The sequence below is a fragment of the Talpa europaea genome, assembly GCF_964194135.1.
Source record: "Talpa europaea genome assembly, chromosome: 7".
In the NCBI taxonomy this organism is placed as follows: Eukaryota; Metazoa; Chordata; class Mammalia; order Eulipotyphla; family Talpidae; genus Talpa; species Talpa europaea.
In genome coordinates, this window is record NC_140074.1 from 133,873,162 (window position 1) to 133,896,200 (window position 23,039).

The 23,039-nt window shown below is 52.8% G+C and overlaps 1 protein-coding gene across 4 annotated transcripts; it reads right to left on the minus strand.

Moving 5' to 3' along the window:
- Positions 1-867: 867 nt before the first annotated feature.
- On the minus strand, positions 868-22,854 carry PRPSAP1 (phosphoribosyl pyrophosphate synthetase associated protein 1; the record flags this gene model as incomplete). 4 transcript variants are annotated; one of them, XM_084238927.1, is made up of 10 exons in its annotated part: positions 868-1,026; positions 1,401-1,547; positions 2,271-2,341; positions 8,585-8,730; positions 9,208-9,263; positions 9,703-9,818; positions 12,185-12,357; positions 16,422-16,488; positions 18,812-18,864; positions 22,685-22,854. In XM_084238927.1, the coding sequence occupies 10 exons, from the start codon at positions 22,852-22,854 to the stop codon at positions 868-870; spliced, it is 1,158 nt and encodes a 385-aa protein (XP_084095053.1). The 4 variants fall into 4 exon arrangements, with proteins under 4 accessions (XP_084095053.1, XP_084095052.1, XP_084095051.1 ...); XM_084238926.1 differs by having other exon boundaries at positions 12,176-12,357; XM_084238925.1 differs by having other exon boundaries at positions 12,185-12,381.
- Positions 22,855-23,039: the final 185 nt, after the last annotated feature.

A 23,039-nucleotide genomic window follows, 5' to 3' on the forward strand; every position in this document is an offset into this window, starting at 1 on the left:
CGTAGACGCCTTCCCCCATTACTCAGCCCCGCAGCGAGGCCTGCCTGACAAAGGCGGCGGAAAGGCCCCGTGCAGGCCCGAGGAGCTCAGTAAAGGCAAGTGCCTCCTTTCACACGGCGGAAATTTTTTTTTAATTTAGATTTTTAATTTCTCACTCAGCAAGGCTCTCGCGTCAGTGCTCAGGTGTCGGGGGGAGGGGCGAGCTGCTGGCGGAGGCCACCGGCCAGCTCTGGGCTAGCCTGAGTCCGGGTCTCGCGCACAGAAGGCAGCCCTTCGAAGGCAGGCGAGTGGGCAGCGCTGAGGGGTAGTGAAGAGACCAGCAAGACCACAAATCCTTTTATTTGCAACTTAAGAGCAACACAGACCTCCATAGCTAGGGTGCTCTTCTCTAATCCTTGCTAGGAGTGATGCCAGAAATGCTGTTTACCGGCTGTGGGGATGGCAGTTCCTCAAAGAAATACAGGATTCCCGCTAAAGAGTGGCGTCAAGCTGGCCGGGAGAGAGGACAACTAGAATAGAGGGTGCCAGGCGCTCAGCTTCCCTAAGCACGTTCAACATTAACGTCTGCGCTTCCCTGCAGCTGAAACACCAGAACATTAGCATCGAGACTGTCTGCCCTGAATGTCTTTTCCACGTCAAGATTTTCAGATTTTTTTCACGACGTCCATTTAGGGGAAGGACGGTGGCGGCGGCCCTTGCTGGGGTTCAGCCCTCTGCTCCCTGCCTCGTGACGAGCTTAGTGCCTCTCACCTCCCGAAGTGGGGAGAGGCCACCTGGCTGAGACCCCTCAGTCCTCCCACGAGGCAGTACCGTGCAATCAGCCCTGCCCGTCACGTGCCCCCGAGGATCCGGGGAGGCGAGCCCCGGCTAGTCGTCCACAGTGATGTTCCGGAAAAGGTAGGCCATGGACTCCCCGTTGTGGATTCTGCGAATCGCTTCAGAAAGAATCAGGCTGATGTCCACTGTCTTGATCTTGGGGCACTGCAGCTTCTGCACCTCGTGGGGGACGGTGTTGGTCACTACCACCTGTCAGGCACCATGGAAACACGGTCACTAACGCGTCACCTGAAGCACCAGGGCGCAACCCCTCATCCTCTCAGCACAGGTCTCACCCACTAACCCTTGCCAACCTGACACCAGGCAGAGGGCTGCTGTCAGGGCGTGTGCCCCCATGGGGCAAGACGCTCCTGTTCTCAGGAAAGAGGTCAGCCTGGACAGAAAGACTCCCAGTGTCAAATGACCCGAAGTGCAAATATTAAAATGCACGCAGCAAATCTAAGCATTCATCCGCCCCAGCCCAAGGCTAGGCCCAGGAGGCCCATGGGACTGTGCTCTGCCCCAGGCAAGGGCCGCGACCGCGCCTCTGACTAGATGTCCCCAACCCTTCAGGCACAGTGGACCTCATCAATGGAGGACTCCTCGATCAGGCGGGGGGCCTCTGCGGACAGGATGCCGTGGGTGGCCATGACGTAGATCTTGTAAGCGCCTCTCTCTTTCAGGATCTCCGCGGCAGCCACGAAACTCTCCACGTCATCAATGATGTCATCCTGAGGAGGGAGGAGGGAGTCTAAGGAGTCGCCCAGGCCTCCAGGCCATCTGCTCTTCCCCCACTGGGTTTCAGAGGGTCTTCTGGGGTCAGAGCCCTCGGTGGGGGTCAGGGAGGACTCCCAGGAATGGCACAAAGCAGCCGACTGGACTCTGCAGCTGCCGGCACACAGCCGGCAAAGCCTTAATCACAAGTGACCTTCACGCCAGTCTCCTGTCATCAAGAGTCACATCCCTGTTCCCGACTTCTGGCAAAGCCCACACAGTCCACATCCCATGTACTCTTTTCCAGGAGAAAAGTCAGGTGCTGTCCCAGGCAGCAGATGTCACACAGGCGCCAGGATAAAGGCATACACCTGTGGACACGCCTTCAGCCCAGCACAGGCGCTCAGAGCAGGGAGCCAGGACAGCCCGTCTCTCCCTCAGCTCGTGGCCCGAATGCCTGCGGCTGAGTACACAGGTCAGCTCCGCGTTGGGGCCCGAGCCCTCCCACCCCCAAACAAAGAATATCATTCAGGGGCTGAGCTTTCTTGCCGGAGTTACTCCAGGCCACAGCGGTGACCCTGCTCGTCTGCACGAGGCCACGACCGCCTGTCCCAAGGAGTGTGGGTGAGAAAGGACAGGCAGGGCCATTTACACCTGTCACCATGCTGGGGAATGGGGTCACACGAGTGGACACCTCCAGGAGTCCCAGCACCCCACAGGGCGAGGGTGAACAGCCGTACCACGATGATGGCGATGCGCCCGCCGACGTCTCCCACCACGGTGATCGGCGGCTTCTCCTTGGCCATCATCACTAGGAGGACACAAGTCACAAGACCCCGTTAGCCACGCACCACAGCAAGTGACCACGATCCTAGAGTGGCGCCTGGTGAGCTTGGGGCTGCCAGCTGCTATCACAGCAGCAGAGGCCGCCATAAGTGCCATCTCACACTCCTCAGGAGCCCCATGAAAAGGCACAGGGCACAGGGGCCTCCCTGGTGGGCAAGGGGTTAAGTTCAGCACCGCGCAGCAGACCTCGCCTGTCTCCCCGCAGCTCCCCTTAGCAGTGGAATTCAGTCAGTCTGCCTGTTCTGCTCCCCACTCTGTCTCTGGTAGATCCTCTCAACCCCCGCATCTCTGGCCTGCACCCTAATTCTATGTAAAAATAAGTAAAAATCTTAAAAAAAAAAAAAAAAAGGCACAAGGGAATAGATGAAATGTATAGATTTTACTTTATCCAATATATCTAAAACATGATTTTAATATGATTATGAAAATTTATTAGCTATATCTGTTTACTGGCTACAAATAGAGACAAATTTATTAAGGATGTTTTATATTTTTTGCATACATTTCAAGTCTCTGCTTTTGGGGTGCCTTTGTACACACAGCACTTCTAGGCAGAGCCAGCACAAAGCCACTCCCAGCAGAAATGTGTCCAGGAGGGATAACGAAACATAAAGGAAATGCCCTGCCAGAGGGCAGCTAAGCACTGGTGCCACTGTACTTTGCCCAAAGCAACATCTCAACATCAGATAACCCACACGATCTGTCTCCAGGAACCGGGACTTGATGACAGTAACTGAGTCTGTCATCTCTTCTGCATTTAACTGGTCCTTAAAGTACAGGTTTCTTTTCTGTTTTTATTTTTTAGAATTTTTTTTCCTTTTTTTTATTTTTAAGATTTGTTTATTTATACAAGCACTGGGGTACAGGCCAGAGGCACGGGAGAGTGAGAGAATTCACCAGAGACGAGTGGGGAGCAGAACAGGCAGACGGACCAAAGACACTGCTGAGGGGAGCAGCGGGCAAGACAGGAGGGGTCTGCCGCGCCATGTGGGACTCTCGCCAGCCAGCCGGGGTTGAACCCACACTGCAGAGGCTGCGGACAGCTTCACAGTGTGGCGCTCAACTGCCTGTGCCACCAGGGAGACCCCAAAGTACACGAGTCTTAACTCACTCCAGAGGTGGCATCTGGAAAAGGCCTATGGACATGCAAATGAGGCCATGGAGGAGGGAAGTAGGATTTGTTGTTAAAAGGTGAGAACATTGAGGGAAGAGATTATTTTAGAACGGGCTAAATAATCTGCTTTTTGGAAAGCTTTTTATTATTTTGAGTATTTATGAATAGTGGGGGGCGGGGGAACAACCCGGGCGAGGATATAACTTGGTGCTCCTCACAAGACTCCAGGCATAGCCTCAGAACAACCCTTCCTGTCGCGCGCGGGCCACTGCAACCTGGCACCGACCACACCCCTGGCAAATTCCAACAGACATTCCCCAGCTTCCCACCCCAGAAACACAGCCATTCCTTGAATATGGACAGTCCAAATGCTCCCCATATAACTGCCCCCCCAAAGGGAGTGGAGAGAAGAATCCATCCATACTAGGAGTCGCTTCGACCTGCTCTCAGAGTAAGCGGACCATGGGCAGGTGGATCTGCAGCCACCAGCTCCCAGAGAGAGGCGATCCCTTTCCTTAATCATTTTTCTCTGAAATAGAGAAAGTTCACAAGCCAGGATCCCTAATCAAGATGCATGGGAATCTGGCTCCTGGTGATGCAGAAGACCCCAAACATCAGCTGGCACCCGTCTGTGCTGCTGTACCCACCTCTCCTCTCCCAGAAAGCTCCTGTGGGTCTGAAGTAAAAACAGGCTGGGCTGGGATGGAGGCTAACAAGGTATCAAAGAAGTCATTTCTCTCATGCCCAGCCCCCCTGGCTTCAGGCTCTGCATGAGACAGACGACAGCCTCGCAGGGCTGGGGGATGTGAACAGACTCCAACAGGTGAAAAAGATGCCCCCAATTTTTTTTTTTTTAAAGATTTTCTTTTTAATAGAGGCATGGTTTTTTTTTATTTATTTATTTGTTTGTTTGTTTTGTTTATACAAGCCCTGGGTACAGTCAGAAGCACGGGAGGATGAGAGAATCCACCAGAGCCAGAGCAGGGAGCAGAGCAGGCAGAAGGACTGAAGTACACTGCTGAGGGGAGCAGTGGGCGGCAGGAGAGGTCTGCTCGCCATGTGGGACCCTCCTCCGGTGGCCGGGGAGCAGCCGGGGATCGAACCGGCGCCGCAGAGGCCGCGGGCAGCTTCGCAACCCAGCGCTCAACCGCTGCGCCACCGGGGAGGCCCAAGATGCCCCAAATTATCAAATAGCTTGCCCAGAAAACAAAACACTAAAAATGCAACAGTTTCAGCAAAAGTAATACATGTGCTCAAGGTCAAATATAAAGGTCACTAAAATTACCCTATGTTTAAGATTTTGTCCTCTGTCTCCATTGTATCAAAGGAAACCCAGTTTGCTACAGGATAAAAAACGAGTCATGCACCATTGCTTGAGGCCAAAGTCACTTTTAAACACCACCAACTTGGGCCTCCCCGGTGGTGCAGGGGTTAAAGACAGCACTATCAAGCTATCGCCAACCACTGCAGCGCAAATTCGATCCCCAGACGGCCAGGGAGCTACCCACATGGTACAGCAGACCTCTCCTGTCTCTTCGCTGCTCCCCTCAGCAGTGGATTTCAGTGGATCTGCCTGTTCTGTTCCCCACTCTGTCTCTGGTGAATCCTCTCATCCCCCACACCTCTGGCCTGTACCCCAGCTCTTGTATGCATATATAAATAAATCTAAAAAACAAACAAACAAACAAACAAAAAAACCACCAACTCACTGTCCAAGTAAAATAATGCTGCATTTACAAAAATCCTTGATCTCTCCCCACCCCATCCCCATCCCCCAGGGTCAACCAAGTCTTCCTCTTCCGAAATAAAGACCCATATTTAGGGGGTCAAAGGACAACCAGTCCTTTCAAGTTCATGAGGCACCCTTGACCTCAGGGAAGTAGGACCAACTCCACCTTACAACTGAAACAGAAACATCTAGACGACTTCACTGGGAATATACCACCTAAGACAGGGCTCTGCAACCTCAGCACCAAGATACTTGGTCCCGACACCTGCTCAGAGTAAAGGTGCCAGCAGAGTCTCTGGCCTCTACTTACTAGATGTCAGGAGCACCTAAAGGTGTTCTCAACAGTCTCTGGGGCCGCTCTGCACGTGGGTGACTTCAAGCTGAGTTCAACTGAGGCCCTGCAAGCTCACAAGACACTTCCAACTCACCCCTCACACTAGGAACAGGAAGTGAGAGGTACTGCCAGGACAGGTCCCCACTAGAAATTGCCTGTGGAGAAACCACATCCACGGCAGGGCTGCCGTCCATGCACAGAGCACAGAGCACAGGGCTGGGGAGTGATTCCCGCCCACCCCCCCCCCCACCATGTGAGTGCCCCTTTCTTGAAGTCCCGGGCCTACCCCACCCTTGGCTCAGGGCACATACCCCCACTTTTCCTTAAGGCCTCTGGGACCCTCACTTCATGTAGGTGGCCTCTCCTGCTAATCCATCTCGATGTTCTTTTTATTAATCAACCAAGCCAAAAGAAAAAGAAGCCGAGGAGTTGGGGGAAATCTCACCAACACACCCGACCTCCCACACCCCCTGATGGTTGAGGCAGCAGAAGCGCCTATAGGCAGCACCAAAAGCCCCCAAGGGAAGCCTCCTGAGTGGAGAACTGCTGCTCTGAGATGGGCTCCAGGAAAATTAAACAGTTCATCTTCCTGAAAAATGCAAGGACTTGGAGGATGAATATTTGCTTTTCTCTGGCCCTGCCCTGGCGTTCTGGTCTTGGTCCTCACCACTACCAGACCCCTGAAGCACTGCAAGTATAGCTGACGCAAAAGTGGAAGGCCAGTTACTACAGTGCAGTATAACTATACAAACAAGAAATTACATTTTTCAGAATCCTCTTGGCTCAATCTATAAAAGGGAGTCACGGAAGACGAGCCTATGGCCATGTAAACGTCAGCGCCAATACACAACAGGTGGGTGGAGGACCCACCGCCTTCTGCAGCACCCGGGATAACGTGAGGTGACAACCCTAGGTAGCACAGTGACGGTCCCAGAAGAGAGACACTGACCACACAAAGGGCTGCGCTTGCTGGCGATACCTATCACAGTGACCTCTGAGCCAGAAGTTGAATTTCCTGGTCTTTGTGCCGTGAGTACCTTCATGTGCTTACGTAAGAACCCGGGCCAAGGTTAACCCCAGGGCACCTGCTGGGGTGTGTGCACGTCCCACTACAGGACTTGGCCCCGGGAAGTGGCCGGAACGTGTGGATTCACAGCTGAGGAAGGAGGTGGCAGAAAACGCCAGGGACCTGGCAAAGACACAGGAGGCGGCAGCTGCGCCAAGGATTTCTCTCTGGCCAAGTCTGAGGCCATGTGAGCATGAAAACAAAAGCAATGGATGTATCCCTGAGTCCTTGGACAAGTTAGGGATAAGCAGGCAGCTTCAAGGGCAGTGCAGGGACCTCAGGAAGCTCCAGAGATAAGGGCAACAAATTCCAAAGGGGACTGATAGTCAACCACCACAGGACTAGGAGCAGCAGGACATTCCTGGACAAGGATCATAAAGGAAAAAGATAAGGGCTGGGACACAGGGGCTTAGTTCTGGGCACAGAGACATTTAGGCAGTGAGTGAGACCACTGAGAACTAACCAATCACAGAGACGGGTGGGGCCTCAGAACAATCAGGAAAGCAGGTCCGTGTTCCCTGAGACACTCCACTTTGCTCCCTCGCCCCTCCTTGGCCTGGTTCTACTGGCCTGGGGGTCCCGCTTTATTTCTGTTCCTTTTCTCCTCAATAAACTTTTTCTTTCTCTAAACAAACCTGCCTCTTCTCGCTTGCGTGCCCGAGCGCCTGCAAAGTTCCTGCTGCAGCTTCGTGAGACCCCAGCCCGTGGGGGTCAGTGGCCGGGGCTCAGTGCTGCCCCCACAGCCTGGGGTCTGTTCCTGGCCGGGAGACTAGGCCTGAACACCTGCCATTTCGGTATCATCATGATGAACAACGTCAGGGTCTGTGACTCCACACTGATGGAGTGAAGGGTGAAGAGGGAAGATGGGAAAATCACTATTTGACATGATCATAGCTTAACTGATTCGACCAAGCAGTGCTGACGTTATGGCAGGTGCTGGGTTTGGTGAGAAACAGGATAGTAACCCAAGATATTCTTTTTTTTTTTTTTTTTAAACACCAGATATTCTTAATCACAAAGGGGAAAACGGGGTAACTGCACAGCGAAGCAGCCAGCAAAGGCCGGGTGAGAGTGGGCAGAGCTCAAGGGGATACATCTGCACCCGGACACACAGAGGCGCTCAGCAGTACCGCCTGGGGATGGAGCAGCGGGAGCGAGGACTTGGTGGGGAGGCAAGGCTTTTCACTGTAAAGGATTTGCACTTTTTTAATTTGAAATTTGTGATGTGTTCAAGAACTTTAATTATCAAATCTGCAAGAAATTTAGTAAAATGCTGACAGCAACATTTTAAATTTAAAAGTTATCACTTCTCTTATTTAAAATCCCAACGTTGAAAACAAAGAATGGAAAATTAAAGGCATCGCTGAAATGACCCTCCTATTTCCCCACCCTTTTAATCTCTGTGTTTCTGGGGCAAACGGATAGATTTTACAAAGATATCATCTCTGTCCTCTGGAAAGCACGAAGCCTCCTCCACAGAGGACGCTGATGGCCACGGAAAACAGCCTCCACACTGTTGGATTAGTCAGTCAGTCAGTCAGTCAGTCAGTCAGTCAGTCAGTCAGTCAGTCAGTCAGTCAGTCAGTCAGTCAGTCAGTCAGGTACGGGGTCAGAGGGCCAACTGCTAAAACAGGTGCTGAAAATGGTCTGATTGCCAAGGTCTGGTATTGACCTGTGGCTGTTTTCACCCCAAAATATAAGTCTAAGGTTTCGTGCCACTACACACACAACTTCTGAACTGTATTCAGGTAAAATTATTTCACACTGTCAGAATGCAAAGTGCTGCCGGGTCAGCTCAAACGCCCTCACATGTCTGCAAAGTGTGTGACCCCGTCGCCAGCGGGCTAGGGCAGAGCAACGCCATCACGCAGCAGGTGTCTAGGGGGCACTAGCTCCTACCAGCCATTCACTTTTCAAAACTCTCTGGCATTTACAAATGGAGGAACAGCAGCGAGTGGCCCTTACATGGCAGCTCCAGGCCGGGGTGGACAGTGGCATTTCTGACCATCGGCGGGGAGTGGCGGCCGTCGTCCATGTCCAGCTCCGCACACTGCGCCTCTCCGTGGATGACAGCCAGGCCCAGGCGCAGCCGCTCCGCGTAAGACTGGGCCCTGCGACGGGGACAAGGGCAAGTGTGGGAGGCGGCCGGGGGCGCGCCTCAGCACTCTCATCATAAACAGAAGCATCATTTGACCTTTTAGGGACACACAAAGGGTTACTTGCCCAAATCGGAATGGGGGGCCGGGGCCGGAAGGTAACAGGCCAGGAGGCCTGTGAGTGGAGAGGTGGCCCGTATCTGAGACTCTCACATTCACATTTGGAGGCAAGAACTTAGTTCAAAGAGTTCTCGTAGCAGCCACGCCCCCAAAAAGGCTCCCTGCCGTTATTCTTCTCCTGGGAGGGCGAAGGAAGAACTTCATTTTCTCCCAGAGGAAAACTGAGTAATTCAGACGGGCCGCCTGCAGGCTGGTGGCAACATGGGGGCGACCCTGATAGTGGAGGGCAAAGGCCAGCCAGGGGCCCCCCCGGGCCTGGGGGTCGTCTCATTCTGGTTTGGGAAGGACGCGGGTGGGGTGTGGCTTCTTTACCTTTTTGCAGCATCAGGAGATTTAGCTACGATGACTGCATTTCTGTAATTTGGAATCTAGATTTGGAAGAAAAATGAGACAATACTGAAAGGTTATCCAAAAACAACACCTGGACACTGGCATTATTACACTTTTCCCCTCTTAGGAACCACACTGGCAATCAGATATATAGAACTTCATTCACACGTTTAAAAACATTTGACACTCATCAACTAATGTCAGTGCAAAAGGACTGCTGCATCATCAAGAAGGCAGAGCAGAAGTGCTTCTTAAACTTTTGGAAAAACATAAGCAAACTACTAAAGAATCTTGGAAGAAAATCCATTTTTAGTCAATACAAGCTACGATCCTCCAGGCCTGAGCCCCCCCTGGCTGCCTCAGGCATTAAGCCTTAAGGGAAAGGTCAGTGATGTGCCTTGCAGAGAGGAATCCGACCCCAGGACACTAGGCGGGGCCTCTTGGGAGGACAAGAGGTGTTTGCTGGTGGCTCCTCACTTCTTCCTGGATATACTGAAGCAGGAAAGGTGAGGCTCTAAGGTTGTCCACGGGAAAGCTGAAAAAGCCTTGGATTTCCTTTTGATGAAGGTCCATAGTGATAATGTGAGTTAAACCTGAAATTTTAAAACAAAAAATTACAAAGTTCTCCCCTACAAGTTAGTGGCAACAGAGGACTCACAGTAGACGCCCAACTCCTGAGATGAGGGGGGCACGTGAGCCAGCACTTCCAATACAGACTTAATCCTATGACCTGAGGAATGCGCCAAGCCAAAATAAAGGAGCCTAGAACCTTCCACACAGATAAAAACTAAAGCTAGAAGAAAGTAATCCCCTCTACCGTTATTAGCCTGGTTCTGAAGATCCAGAAAGGAAAATTCAGGTAAAGGCGAAACATAAACACAGAATTCATAAATACTGAAGAAATAATAGATAGAAAAAAGCAGCAAGGCCTTGCTTAAAGAAGCCAGGAGGAAATAGTAAAGGAGTGTGTCTAAAGGAGAGGGAGTAAGAAAGCAAAGTGACATACACACTAGAGGGAAAGAAATTCATGCGACATAGGATAAGGTGCTGGAGCTTGGTGTGATTTCTAGATGTCACAAAAATGGATCAAGTATTCTTGGAGAAAAGCAATGAAGACAATCCTCTCATAATTAACGGTGCTACTTGAGAAAAGCACTTACGCAAACAGGTTGCAAAGGTCAAAGGGCACTGCCCAACTTCCCTGGCAGACCCCAGTGTCACTTGTTCTTTCCAAATACCCTTTTTCTAGAGAATGGGATTCAAGTGTTTCTGAGGATCTGAATGTATATACTGGTTTTTTTTTTGTTTTTTTTTTTAAGATTTATTTATTAGAAGCGCGGGAGGGTGAGAGAATTCACCAGAGCCAGAGCGGGGAGCAGAGCAGGCAGAAGGACCAAAGTCCACTGCTGAGGGGAGCAGCGGGCGGCAGGACAGGTCTGCGCACCATGTGGGACCCTCCTCCGGTGGTCGGGGAGCAGCCGGGGATCGAACCGGCGCTGCAGAGGCTGCGGGCAGCTTCGCAACCCAGCGCTCAACAGCTGCGCCACTGGGGAGGCCCTATACTGGCATTTTTAATAAACTTCAGACTAAACAAAGACCTGGTAACTATACAGTATTGTCACGTTTATTTATAGGCCAGGAGGTACGTCACCACCACAAAATCACAGAATAAAAGCAATGAAAATGAGCCGCTGTGCAGAATGAGAATCAGGGAGAAAACAGTGAGTACGTAAGCTGAAGGAGTAGTTAAAAATGACAATCAGGGGGCCTCCCCTGGTGGCGTAGCGGTTGAGTGCTGGGTTGCAAAGCTGCCTGCAGCCTCTGCAGCGCCAGTTCGATTCCCTGCTGCAGGCGAGGGTCCCACATGGCGCAACAGACCTCTCCTGCCATACCCACTGCTCCCCTCAGCAGTGAATTTCGTCAGTCTGCCTGTTCTGCTCCCCGCTCTGGCCCTGGTGAATTCTCTCACCCTCCCGCGCTTCTGACTGTGCCCAGTGCTTGTATGAATAAATCTTTAAACAAACAAATAAATAAATAAAAATCAACATCCAATTTGAATATTATGCACAAAACTTGAATTTGGCTGAGACAAGTGCGTAATTCTGGACCCGAAACTCAAAAGATGAGATACAGATGCCAAGACTGGCAGCTAAAACTCTGATGAGATGAAATACAGAAGTGGGAGGATGAAAAAGTCCCAGATTAGAGCAGAGCAGAGAACAGAGCCAGCGACGCAACTCTAAGACAAAGAGCAAAGAAACCATTTACACCCGACTGGACTACCCTAACCAGAAAGATGAGAAAGGAAACAAGAAAAAGCAATTAGTGAACCACACTTAAAAAGAGCAAACTGGGGCTTCCCTGGTGGCGCAAGGGGTTAAGACGCAACCTATGAAGCTGACCACAGCCACTGTAGCATGAGTTCGATCCCCGGGCAGGGAGCTACCCACATGGCGCAGCAGACCTCTCCTGACTCCCCACTGATCCCCTCAGCAGTGTGTTTCATCAGTCTGCCTGTTCTGTTCCCCACCCTCTCTGGTGAATCCTCTCAAATCCTCACATCTCTGGCCTGAAGCTCAGCTCTTGTATGCATAAATAAATAAATCTTAAAAAAAAAAAAGAGCAAACTAGGGCCTCCCTGGTGGCGCAAGGGTAGTTAAGCACAGCAATCTGCAGCCACTGGCAGCATGAGTTTGATCCCCGGCCAGGAAGACACCCATATGGCATGGCAGACCTCTCCAGACTCCCTGCTGCTCCCCTCAGCAGTACACTTCAGTCAATCTGCCTGTTCTGCTCCCCCCTCTGTCTCTATTGAGTCCTCTCACCACCCCGTGTGTCTAGCATGCACCCTAGCTCTTGTATGCATAAATAAATCAAACTTAAAAAAAAAAGGAGAGCAAACTAGTTGTGTGGGGGATGAACTAGCCTGGACAGGGGTTCCCCAGGCTACCCCACTCACCGGCCTTGGCCAGCATGGAGGCCAGGAGCTTGCACACGATGGAGCCCCGCTTCCTCATCTTGCTCTGCTTGCTGTAGGGGAAGTAGGGGATGACCCCGATGATGTTCCTGGCACAGGCAGTCTTCAGCGCGTAGGCCATGATCAGCAGCTCCATCACCGCGGTGTTCACATCTCTGAAATGGTGACAATGGGCACATCTGGATTCATTTCACTGACTAACCCCTAAAAAGAGGTCACCGTTAGCCTGTAAACCTGGGCTGCTGAGGGGTGTTATAGGGACTTCATGATCACGCAGGCTTAGGATGGCATCTCCTGAACACGGCGGGTGGGGATGGGGGAGCCTCGTCCCTGTGGCTCCTGGGGTCTCCAGCACATGAATCCACTCTCTCCGCTGTCTAACCAGGACATGTCACTGGAGAGAGCCCGGTGATGCCACATCAACTGCTGGGGGCCACCCCAGGGACTCGGCTCAGGCCGCCTTCAGGGACGGCAGGGACACCCACCGGCCATCACGCCAGTTGCCAGCGCAGAGCTGATTTGGGCTTTCTTTTGCGGGTGGAGGGCGGGGAATCCTGGACTTTAGTTTCTAACACCTGCCCCATGTAGCATATAGATTCCTGACAAAGATGACCAGACAAAGGCAGAGACCAGGATCTGACAGTCAAGGGGAAGCTGGTTCCCCTTGAATAAATCAGATCGGGACCCTCTGCTCGGCCACCAAGCCAAGCTCTGCCCTTTACAACAGAACAGGAAGGAGCCAAAAAAGGAGCCCTGAAATCCTTCTCCAGTTGCTCTCCCCCACTTGAGGTGTCCATGTGCTCACACGCCCTCTTGGTATAATCAGTGTCTCCTCCACACTCCCCCAGAGAAGCAGCATCACCTTGTGGGGCTGCCCCCATCCCGCGGGGAAGGGCTGTCTGGTGTCAGCGCCAGGCCTGCGTGTAGCAGACGGGGCGAGCGGGCCGCTGAGCGAGGGGCTGAGTGAACATCACGGGAGGGTTTTGTCATGGACCGTCTCTTGAAACTCGTGTTCATCTGGCTGAGGGGACCGTGCTTAGTGCCCCTGGGAGTGAGTGAGCGCCGAGACGCCCTTTTAGCAGCGAGGTTTCCACGTCCAACTCGGGGAACCTCCCCATATAACGTGCATTTTCATAACAAAGTAGGGTTAGTTATGTCGCAAAGCACTTCTCCCAGAGGGTAGGAGCCTTGATCTGGGCTAGATGTTGGGACAGTGACAACGTTCCCTATGGACCCAACAGGTCCTGTTATTTTCCACTCAGCTCTTTCCTCTGAAGTGAAGTGGAGCATTTTTCTCCTTTACAGCCCCAACTTTGTAATGCTCAAGTCTGGCACCTAAAGGTTAGCAGTCACACCATTTTGGTATAATCAGGACAAAACCATTAAACACTTTCAAGGGGCTCGAAATAAATACTTGGTCAATTTTAGTTCGTTCATTCATCCAATGAACAAGTATTTACTGAGCACAGAGTCATGAGGCGTGGCTGGGAACGGTGCAGCGAATAGGTTTCCTGCATCCTCAGGGAAGGCCAGAGACCCTTGCCGGGCTGTCACCTGGTGCAGATCCTAAGTCACATCAGGTTTTCCCCTCCCGAGATGCTGATGCTGGACTCCAAAAGAGCCTCCTCCCACGCTGACAGCCAAACTGAAGCCTCGTGGGTGCCGCAGGCCAGGAGCCTCAGAGGACTCAGGCCCATGTTAGTGGGACACCAGGCAACCAGAGCAAAGGTCTCGTCCGTATAGACTGCTTGTCAGAGTGTGAAGAGAAATTAGGGCCTCTTAACCTTCCGCTGTGTGACACGGTGTGGCCCTACGCGCTCTTCCACCTGCTGCTGTCCCCAAAGTGCTCCGTTATAGCCGGTGGACGCTGGAAGCGTGAGTCCAGCTCTCAGGTGAAGCCACTCGCGTAGTTGCAGGACAGCGAGGTCTGGACAGCCCACCACAGGGAGGCCCGACAGGGAGATATTAATGCAACTAGATCAACAACTTCCGAGGAGTCTTGATTTCAGAGTAACTTTCTTTTCTTTTTTTCTTTAAAAAAGATTTATTTATTTATTATTTATACAAGCACTGGGTACAGTCAGAAGCGCGGGAAGGCGAGAGAATTCACCAGAGCCAGAGCGGGGAGCAGAGCAGGCAGAAGGACCGAAGTACACTGCTGAGGGGAGCAGCGGGCGGCAGGAGAGGTCTGCGCGCCATGTGGGACCCTCCTCCAGTGGCCGGGGAGCAGCCGGGGATCGAACCAGCTTCGCAACCCAGCGCTCAGCCGCTGCGCCACCGGGGAAGCCCCAGAGTAACTTTCTTTTCATTAATTACTAATTATTCCCATGAGGCTTTTCTTTTCCACTTTTTCCGCTTGCTAATGGCCTAAGCTAAGGATTCGACATCCTCCAACTCAAGGATGAGGGAAGCCTCCCACTCCCCACCCCTGAGAGGCCAGGAAGGAGACAAAAGGACCTTTGTCACACTGACTCCCAGTGGCTGACAGACATGGGACAAATGGGACAGCAGGCAGCCACCTCGCGGGCGAGCTGGGGGAAGAGACGCTGGCCGGCAGCCCTCGCTTTGTTTATCTTTCCCTAAGAATGTTCCAAGCACATCCTGGCTTCTTGTGGTCTCTGTGTCTGAGTGGGACAGCCTCAGTTGTTTACCAGTTGAGTAGTTTTCTTTCCCGGAACACAGCACCCCGCCTATTAACCCTGCGCTGCGGCTCCACGCTCATTAGGCAGCAGACAAGAGCGTGAGGTGAGTCCACCTACACCGATTCGGCCCCAGGAAAGGCAGAGGCAGCCCAGCACAGCGGTCACCGGGCAGGACACAACCCGCCCTCCTCCACAGCTGGTGACCACAGCAAGCACGTTCTAAGTGTTCTCTCAGGCGCGAGCCTCTTATGTCACTTCAACAGATCAGAACATGTAGCGTAAACAGGAAAAATGCCCTTTAAACACCACGCTGTAAGCCGATCTGTCTTTTTTTTTTTTTTTTTTTTTTGTGGGACCCTCGCCTGTGGCCAAGGATCGAACTGGTGCTGCAGAAGCTGCGGGCAGTTTTGCAACCCAGTGCTCAACCGCTGCGCCACCAGGGGAGGCCCTAAGCCGATCTGTCTTAGCACCACTGCTCGGAGGGTAGATGTGGAAGGCCCGAGGCACCTGCTGCTCCAGCTTCTGGCACAGAGCGCCCAAGCCGGGCCTTTCCTGCCGGGAGGGTGAGGAAGGTGCCCTTTGTGACACTGATGATGACACTGACCACACACCCCCAAGCGCGGAGCTGTCTGGGGTGGGGGACAACGACAACCTCCGCCACTGGAGTTCTGACTTGGGGCAGCCTGGGGGTCGGGCCAGTCACCCACACCGGGATTTAATCCACCCTCTACGCAATGGCGCCTCCGTAATGAAACTGAGGGAGGCGGCCTGGAGCACTTCCATGTGACGTACTCAAGGAGATGTGGGCACGAGGTGTTCCTGGCAGGGCACCTGGCAGCACCACTCTCCCTTCACAACAAGCTGTAACACACACGCACGGAACAACGCCTACCATGTCCCTCCACGGGCCTTGAGGTCACACCCACTTGCTGGTGAAAGGGAAGGTGTCGGGCGCCCACGACAGGCCGGCCACGCGGTGCAGCCCAACAAGGCACCGCTCAGCCGTGGGGAGACATGGGCCTGGGCCAATGCCTGAGGCGCGGACCATGCCCTCGAGGAGGCTAGCAAGGAAGTGGCAGGCAAGTAGAGATGACAGTGCAACATGAGGAACAGGAGCAATTCCAGAAAACTCTCTCTTTTGGGAAGCATTTTCTTCAACATATAAAAGCATTTCTAAGCATTTCTGAGTGCGGGAAAAAATGGAATCAAATGAAAAGACGAGTCCCGTCTCTAAGATTTTCAGAGGAGGGGCCTCCCTGATGGCACCAGGGGTTAAGCACCGCACGATGAAGCAATCCGCAGCCTCCGCAGCACGAGTTCGATCCCCAGCCGGCCAAGGAGCAACACACATGGCAAAGCAGACCTCTCCTGTCTCCCTGCTGCTCCCCTCAGCAGTGTGTTTCAGTCCGTCTGCCTGTTCTGCTCCCCGCGCAGTCTCTTAGGAGTACTCTCTCTGCCCACACTGCCCCCGCATCTCTGGCCTATACCCCAGCTCTTACATGCATAAATAAATAAATCTTTTTTAAAAAAAAAGATTCTTAGAGGAAAGCAGCATACCGAGTGACACCAGCCCTTACCTGGGTATTGTCTGGATGATGAAAATATCTTGGCCACGAACAGATTCTTTTATTTCAACTCTTGTCTCTGAAAAAAAAAAAAAAGTTCTATAGTTTTAAGAAAAGCATGTCATGATGCAGTAACTGTGTGGCAATTGGGAGAGAATAAAGATGGACCTAAATCAATACTTCACTTAGTGCACCAAAATAAATTCTTAATAGCTCTCAGGATAACGTGCCCGTATGTAAAAAAGAATTAAGCTAAGGGGAAAATAAAGCCAAAAATAGAATAAATGGCAAAAGGAACAAGCAGGTCTTCGTAAAATCCCAGGGTCCGAAACAAAACCATCACTGAAATAAAAAGACAAGATGCCTGGGGCAAAGCGAAGCATATAAACAGGTCACATTTAACATCCCCATTATTTTTTGAACAAATGCTGAGGTCTTCTCTGGCCAGGCCCACGCTGGGGCCCCCCAAGAGGACCAAGCGGACTGCCCTGGTCCACGAGAGACAGAGCATTGCCACAGGCTGGCCAGGCCCCCGCCCTGGCCGCAGTACCAGCCCTGATAAAGGAGAAGCAGCGAGCGAGCTGGGGCAAAGGCCCCACTGCCAGCTGGAATATGCAGTGAGGACGGGCGTGGGAAGCAGCAGAAGATGGGGGCGGGGGTGGGCAGAGGTCCACTCAGAAAGCAGGGAGAGGAGGCCGAGCAGCTGGACCATCAGGACTGCAGATTTTCCCCAAGACTGTTAAGAAGGCCAAGGGAGAATTCAGGAGTGCACAGGGAGTGACCCACCTGTTGGCAAAAGCATGCTGGCTACGGGGAGAAGGAGAAAACTGGCAGGACAAGAGCAGCACCGAAGAGCCCACTCCAGCTGCTTCTGGAAGGTCCAGGAAGGTGATAGAGGGGCAGGGGCCTGAGCAGTGCAGAGGCCCCAGCGACAGGCCTGGACAGGGTATTCTGTGGAGCGAGAGCACCCAAGATGTGCGGGTGGACAAGATGGCAGGTGAGAAGCAGAGCTCAGCACCCAAAGGGGCCTTGTGCCTACCAAGGAGACGGTACCGCAGGCAGGAGCAAGTCAGAAAGATTTGCACTTTAGAAATATCCTGGTGGAGGGGAGTGGAACGGACTTGGAGAGGATGAACATGGAGGTGGAAGGCCCGCTGGGAAGCAACTTCAGCAGGAGCAGGCAGGCCTAGACGGTGATGGAAGGATGGAGGAAAGGGTCCTCATTGACCCAGCGTCCCCTCTGACTCAAGTGTGTGGTTTCATGTGCTGCGCAGAAGCATCACTGTGAATTCAAACCACACAGCCGGCTCGCTGACTGGCCAAGTCAAAGGAGAGTCGGTGTGGCAGCTGGGGGACACTGGGGTCCATCAACACACACTGCCTGCCTGACCCCGAGGAGAGGGCGCCCCGGAAACTACCCTTCCCTTTGCAAGCACTTGACATCATCCTGTCTTAGGAATGTATTTTCTCAAGCAATTTACCCCACAGTTGTGCCTTAGAAACAGAAAAGGAAGAATCAGGAATCCACATTTTCCATTTGCAAAAGCAATTCTGATTCGCTCACATAGCTCTGCCTTTGCAAGGACTTACGGCCCCACCAGGCAACGGCCAGGCAGGGTGCCCAGACTCTCGTCCGGCCAAGCGCTTTCCACCAGCTCCATATAAGGTCGCAGCTCTCCACCCAACCTGGGTGAGAGCGGAAGCTGGTCACCTCCTTAGGGTGAGCAGCGACAGGAGACTGGCGAGAAAAACTCGGAGAGAACCGAAGGAGTGTGCAGCCACTCCAGCTACCCGCCACCAGATCATTCGCCATGCCACCTGATGCCATGCCAGACAGGGGGCGCTAGGAAGTATTTATCGAATACAGTCCAAACAGGAAAAATGAAGCCCACACGCTCTACATTTCACCTTTTCTTCATTCTGAAATGCTGGGAATTAGCTGAGAAAAGGAGAAATGGAGACTTTAGGGAAAATAAAGAAGTCGCCGTGGAAAGGGAAGTAAACCTCTAACGCTAGAGAGAATGATGTTGCTGGCTAACACCTGCCTTTTGAAAACATGTTTAAAAACATAGTTTGGAGAACAGGCCTCCCTGGTGGCGCAAGGGGTTAAGTCGCAGCACTATGAAGCTGCTTCACCAGCCACTGTGGCCTGAATTTGCTCCCAGGCCAGGGAGCTACACACATGGCGCGGCAGACCTCTCCTGTCTCCCCGCTGCTCCCCTCAGCAGTGTATTTCAGTAGATCTGCCTGTTCTGCTCCCCACTCTGTCTCTGGTGAATCCTCCCCCCTCCACCGTACCTGTGGCCTGTACCCCAGTTCTTGTATGCATAAATAGTCTTGAATAAACAAAACGAAACATAGTTTGGAGAACAAAGACTCTTTAAGAAATCATGTTAACTTACCTCCATTGGTCTCCTGATACACCACAGACTTCCCCAACTCAGCACCGAGACGCCTGCAGGGGGGGCAGAAAGGCAATTAAGGATGCTTAAAAAGGGCCTCCTTGGTGGCACAAGGGAGACACAACCTATGACACAACCTATGACACAACCTATGAGGCTGTCCGCAGCCACTGCACCATGAGTTTGATCCCCGGCTAGGGAGCAACCCACATGGCACAGCAGACCTCTCCTGTCTCCCTGCTGCTCCCCTCAATAGTCTACTTCAGTCAATCTGCCTGTTTTGCTCCCCACTGTCTCTGGTGAATCCTCCCACCCTCCACCCCTTTGGCCTGTACCCCAGTTCTTATATGCATAAATAAATCTTTAAAATTAAAGAGCTTCTGCACAGCAAAACAGACAATGGCCAAAACAAAGAGAAACCCCACTAACTAGGAGAAAATTTTTGCACACAACACTAATGAAAAAGGACTGATCACAAAAATCTACAAAGAGCTGAGACTCAACAAAAACAAAGAAAATAATCCAGTCAAAAAATGGGCAGAAGAGCTAAAAAGAAACTTCTCCAAAGAGGAAATACAAATGGCCACCAGGCATATGAAAAAATGTTCAACGTCACATGCAATCAGGGGAATGCAAATCAAAACTACAATGAGATACCATCTCACACCAGTGAGAATGGCACATATTAAAAAAACTAGCAACAACAAATGTTGGCGAGGTTGGTGGAGAAAAAGGAACTCTCCTGCACTGCTGGTGGGAGTGCAAACCGGTCCAGCCACTATGGACAGCTGTGTGGCAATTTCTGGACCTACTAAACATAGAGCTTCCATATGATCCAGCAATTCCACTCCTAGGTATTTACCCAGAGGACACAGAAACATCAACTCCAAAGAGCACCTGCACCCCTATGTTTATAGCAGCACTGTTTACAATAGCTAAGCTTTGGAAACAGCCCAAATGCCCAAAAATAGATGACTGGATCAAGAAGATGTGGTACAGATACACCATGGAATATTACTCAGCATTCAAAAAAGATAAACACATGCAACTGGCAGCAACATGGATGGTGCTGGAAGGGATCATGCTCAGCGAAATAAGCCAGAAAGAAAAAGAAAAATACCGGATGGTCTCACTCATAGCAGGAATCTAGAAAACCTAAATATGGACCAGGAAAAAGAATAACTATAAGAAAGAAAAAAATCAAAATCAACAAACAACTATGAAACAGAGACACTGGGGGGGGAAGGGGGAGGGAGATTGGGGTCAAAATTGGGGTTGCAATTGTATGGGGAATATAAAAATTAAAAAAAAAAAGTGAAAAAAAAAAAAAAAAGAATGCTTAAAAAAAAAACCAAAAAACTCCAGTCCTTACGCACATGTTAACAAAAAGACAATCATGAGGAATGAAAAATCTGCTGTCACTGCACAGGAGTTTGAGGTGCTCACCATTTTATAACACTCTGCTTTACTGGAAAGAGCTCCCAGTCAAAGTTTAAATTCTACTTCCTATTTGAATAACAATTATCTTGGGAATCCTTCCCTAACACATTCTTAGTTACTAGGAACTATTCCAGAGACACAAGCCAGAGGTTGGGGCCTCCACTGTGGAGAGGGAGCAGGCGCAAGCAGTTACCTGGCCGCATCCTGCGCAGAACAAAGCAAGTGTAAAAGGCACTTCTGAGACAATTGGGGAACGTGAACAATGACGTAAGGAAGCCACGGAGGGTAGTTTCTGCGCTGTCAAGTGGTCAGCACAGCCATTTTAGGAGTGTGTCACATAAGGCAAGGATGGAATCTGGTTTAAAACACTCCAGGCCCACAACGAAATAGCCTTAAAAAGGAATGAAACTTTGCAACGTGCAACATCATAGGGAACCTTATATTGCAACCATTCTAAGTAAAATAAGTCAGAGACTAAGAGCCAAATATTGCAGCTTCATACCCAGAAGGCACAAGAATAGGAAAACTCATACACAGAAAGTGGAATAAAGGCGGGGGGATGAGTAATTAGTATTGAATGGCTATGGGAGTATCTGTTTGGGATGAAAAAGTTCTCCAATTGAAGATACACAACACTATACTTCATGCCACTGAATTATACACCTAAAAATGTTTAAAAATACTCCAGCCCCAGAAAGTGAGGGTCAGGTGACAGAGATAAAACAAGATTAACAAAAAGAGCTAGTGGAGATGCTTGGGGGTAATTACGACAGACATGTGACTTATGTAACACACCTTTTTCCAATGACTCAAGTACATACTCAAAAAAGTCTGAGAACCCCTACATGAGGTGTAGATCTGAAAGGAAGTGTGGAAATAAAATAGCATCTCAAGATCATCCAATCTAATTATCTTCAAACTCTGTGTAGTGGTAAAACCCTTTTTTTTTAAATGAAATCTTCCTGAGAAATTCAACATATGGAAAAAACAAGGAAAACAGTTGTAAACATTTATTATTTATAGAAATGTAAGACCTTCTGGAACAAAGCAGGGCACAATCTCATTTAAAAACAAAAATGGAAAGGGTCTCCCTGGTGGGGCAGGGGTTAAGTCTCAGCGCCATCAAACTATGACCAGCCACTGCGCAGGAGTTCCATCCCCCCCCCCCTCCAGCCAGGGAGCTACCCACATGGCGCAGCAGACCTCTCCTGCCTCGCCCGCTGCTCCCCTCAGCAGTGTACTTCGGTCAATTGGCCTGTTCTGCTCCCCACTCTGTCTCTGGTGAATCCTCTCACCGCCCCCTCCTCTGGCCTGTACCCCAGTTCTTGTATGCATAAATAAAAATAAATCTTAAAAAAAAAAAAAAAGGGAAAACCTTGTCAATGTGTCCTCTGTCTGCCCCCCCCAGGTCGCTGTGTGGTAAACCCCAAAATAACTACGGCTTCATATTGAAAGTCAGTATTTTACTTGGCCTCAGAAAGGCCCAATAATCGGAGGTCAGAAACAGAAACGCGGTGGCAGGCCGAGAAGGATGCTTTTACTCTACCACGTTTAAAACTCGAGCTGAAAATTGGCTTATTGAGAAAATGGGGCTCTGGGGCCCCTTCCCTGCAAGTCCACACAGACTGTGAAACAACCCGCGCAGCCGCTTCTCGGCTCGGAGGCGCCCGGGGCCGCGACGACGGCTTTCCCGGCGGGCCGGGCCGCGGCCTCGTGCTGCAGCGGCGCCGCGCGGCTCGGGCAGGGGCTCCCAGGCCCGTGCTCCCCACGCTCGGGGCGCCCCGGCTCCCCAGAGGCCCGGCTGGCCAGGCCCCGCCCACGCGCGGAGTTCGGGGAACCCGGCCTCGGGGGGGGGGGGGGGCCGCGGCTCCGGAGAGAGCAGGGGCCGCGCCCACCGCCCCCGGGAGGCCCGAGCGCACCCACCGAGGGGGGCGCCCCCTCGTTCCCGCCGCGCGCGGTGTCGGGGTGCTCCCGGCCACGCCTTCCGCTCCGCGGGGCCCCCACGCGCTGGCCTCCGCGCCGAGGAGACGGGAATGGCGGGGTCCCGCCCTCCAAGGGACCCCACGGGCCGTCGCGGCCCCCGGGCGTGGGGGAGGGGAGGGGTCCCCAAGCGCGCGGGCAGGAGGGACGGCGGCGCCCCAGCGCCCGGAGAGGGGTTCAGGGGACGCGGGGAGGGGAGGCCCAAGGAGCCGGGGGGGGGGGTGGTCCGGGTGACCCGGGGGTCGGGGGGCAGCGACCCGGTCGGGGAGCGCGCAGAACGCCCCTCAGCCGCCGCTCGCGGGGGGCTTCCGTCCCGCGCGCGCCCCGAAACGGCCGAAGGGCCGACCCCCCGCGGCGGCGGCGAGCAAGACCCCGCGGCCCGGCGCCCCCCGCGGCCCGGCGCCCCCCGCGGCCCGGCGCCCCCCGCGGCCCGGCGCCCCCCGCGGCCCTTACTCGGTGATGCGCTTGGCCAGCTCGGTGCAGGCGGCCGTGGAGTTGGCGGAGAAGACGCGGTAGCCGGTGCGGGCGGCGTTCATGGCCGGGGGCGCGGCGGGGCGGGCGCGCGGGGCGCGGAAGGCCGAGGCCACGGACAGCGGCGGCAGCAGCAGCAGCTTCTTGGGCATCGTCCGGCCCGAGGCGCGCTGGCCGCGGCTCGCGCGGGGCCGTACCCGCCGGGCTTCCGACGGCGGCGGCGAGAAACCAGCCCCTCGCGCGGGCGCGGCGGCCCCGCTCCCGGACCCGAGGCCGCGACCGTCCGGCCGGAACCCCTCAGCCGCCCGCGCCTCAGCCGCCCTCAGCCAGAGCGAGG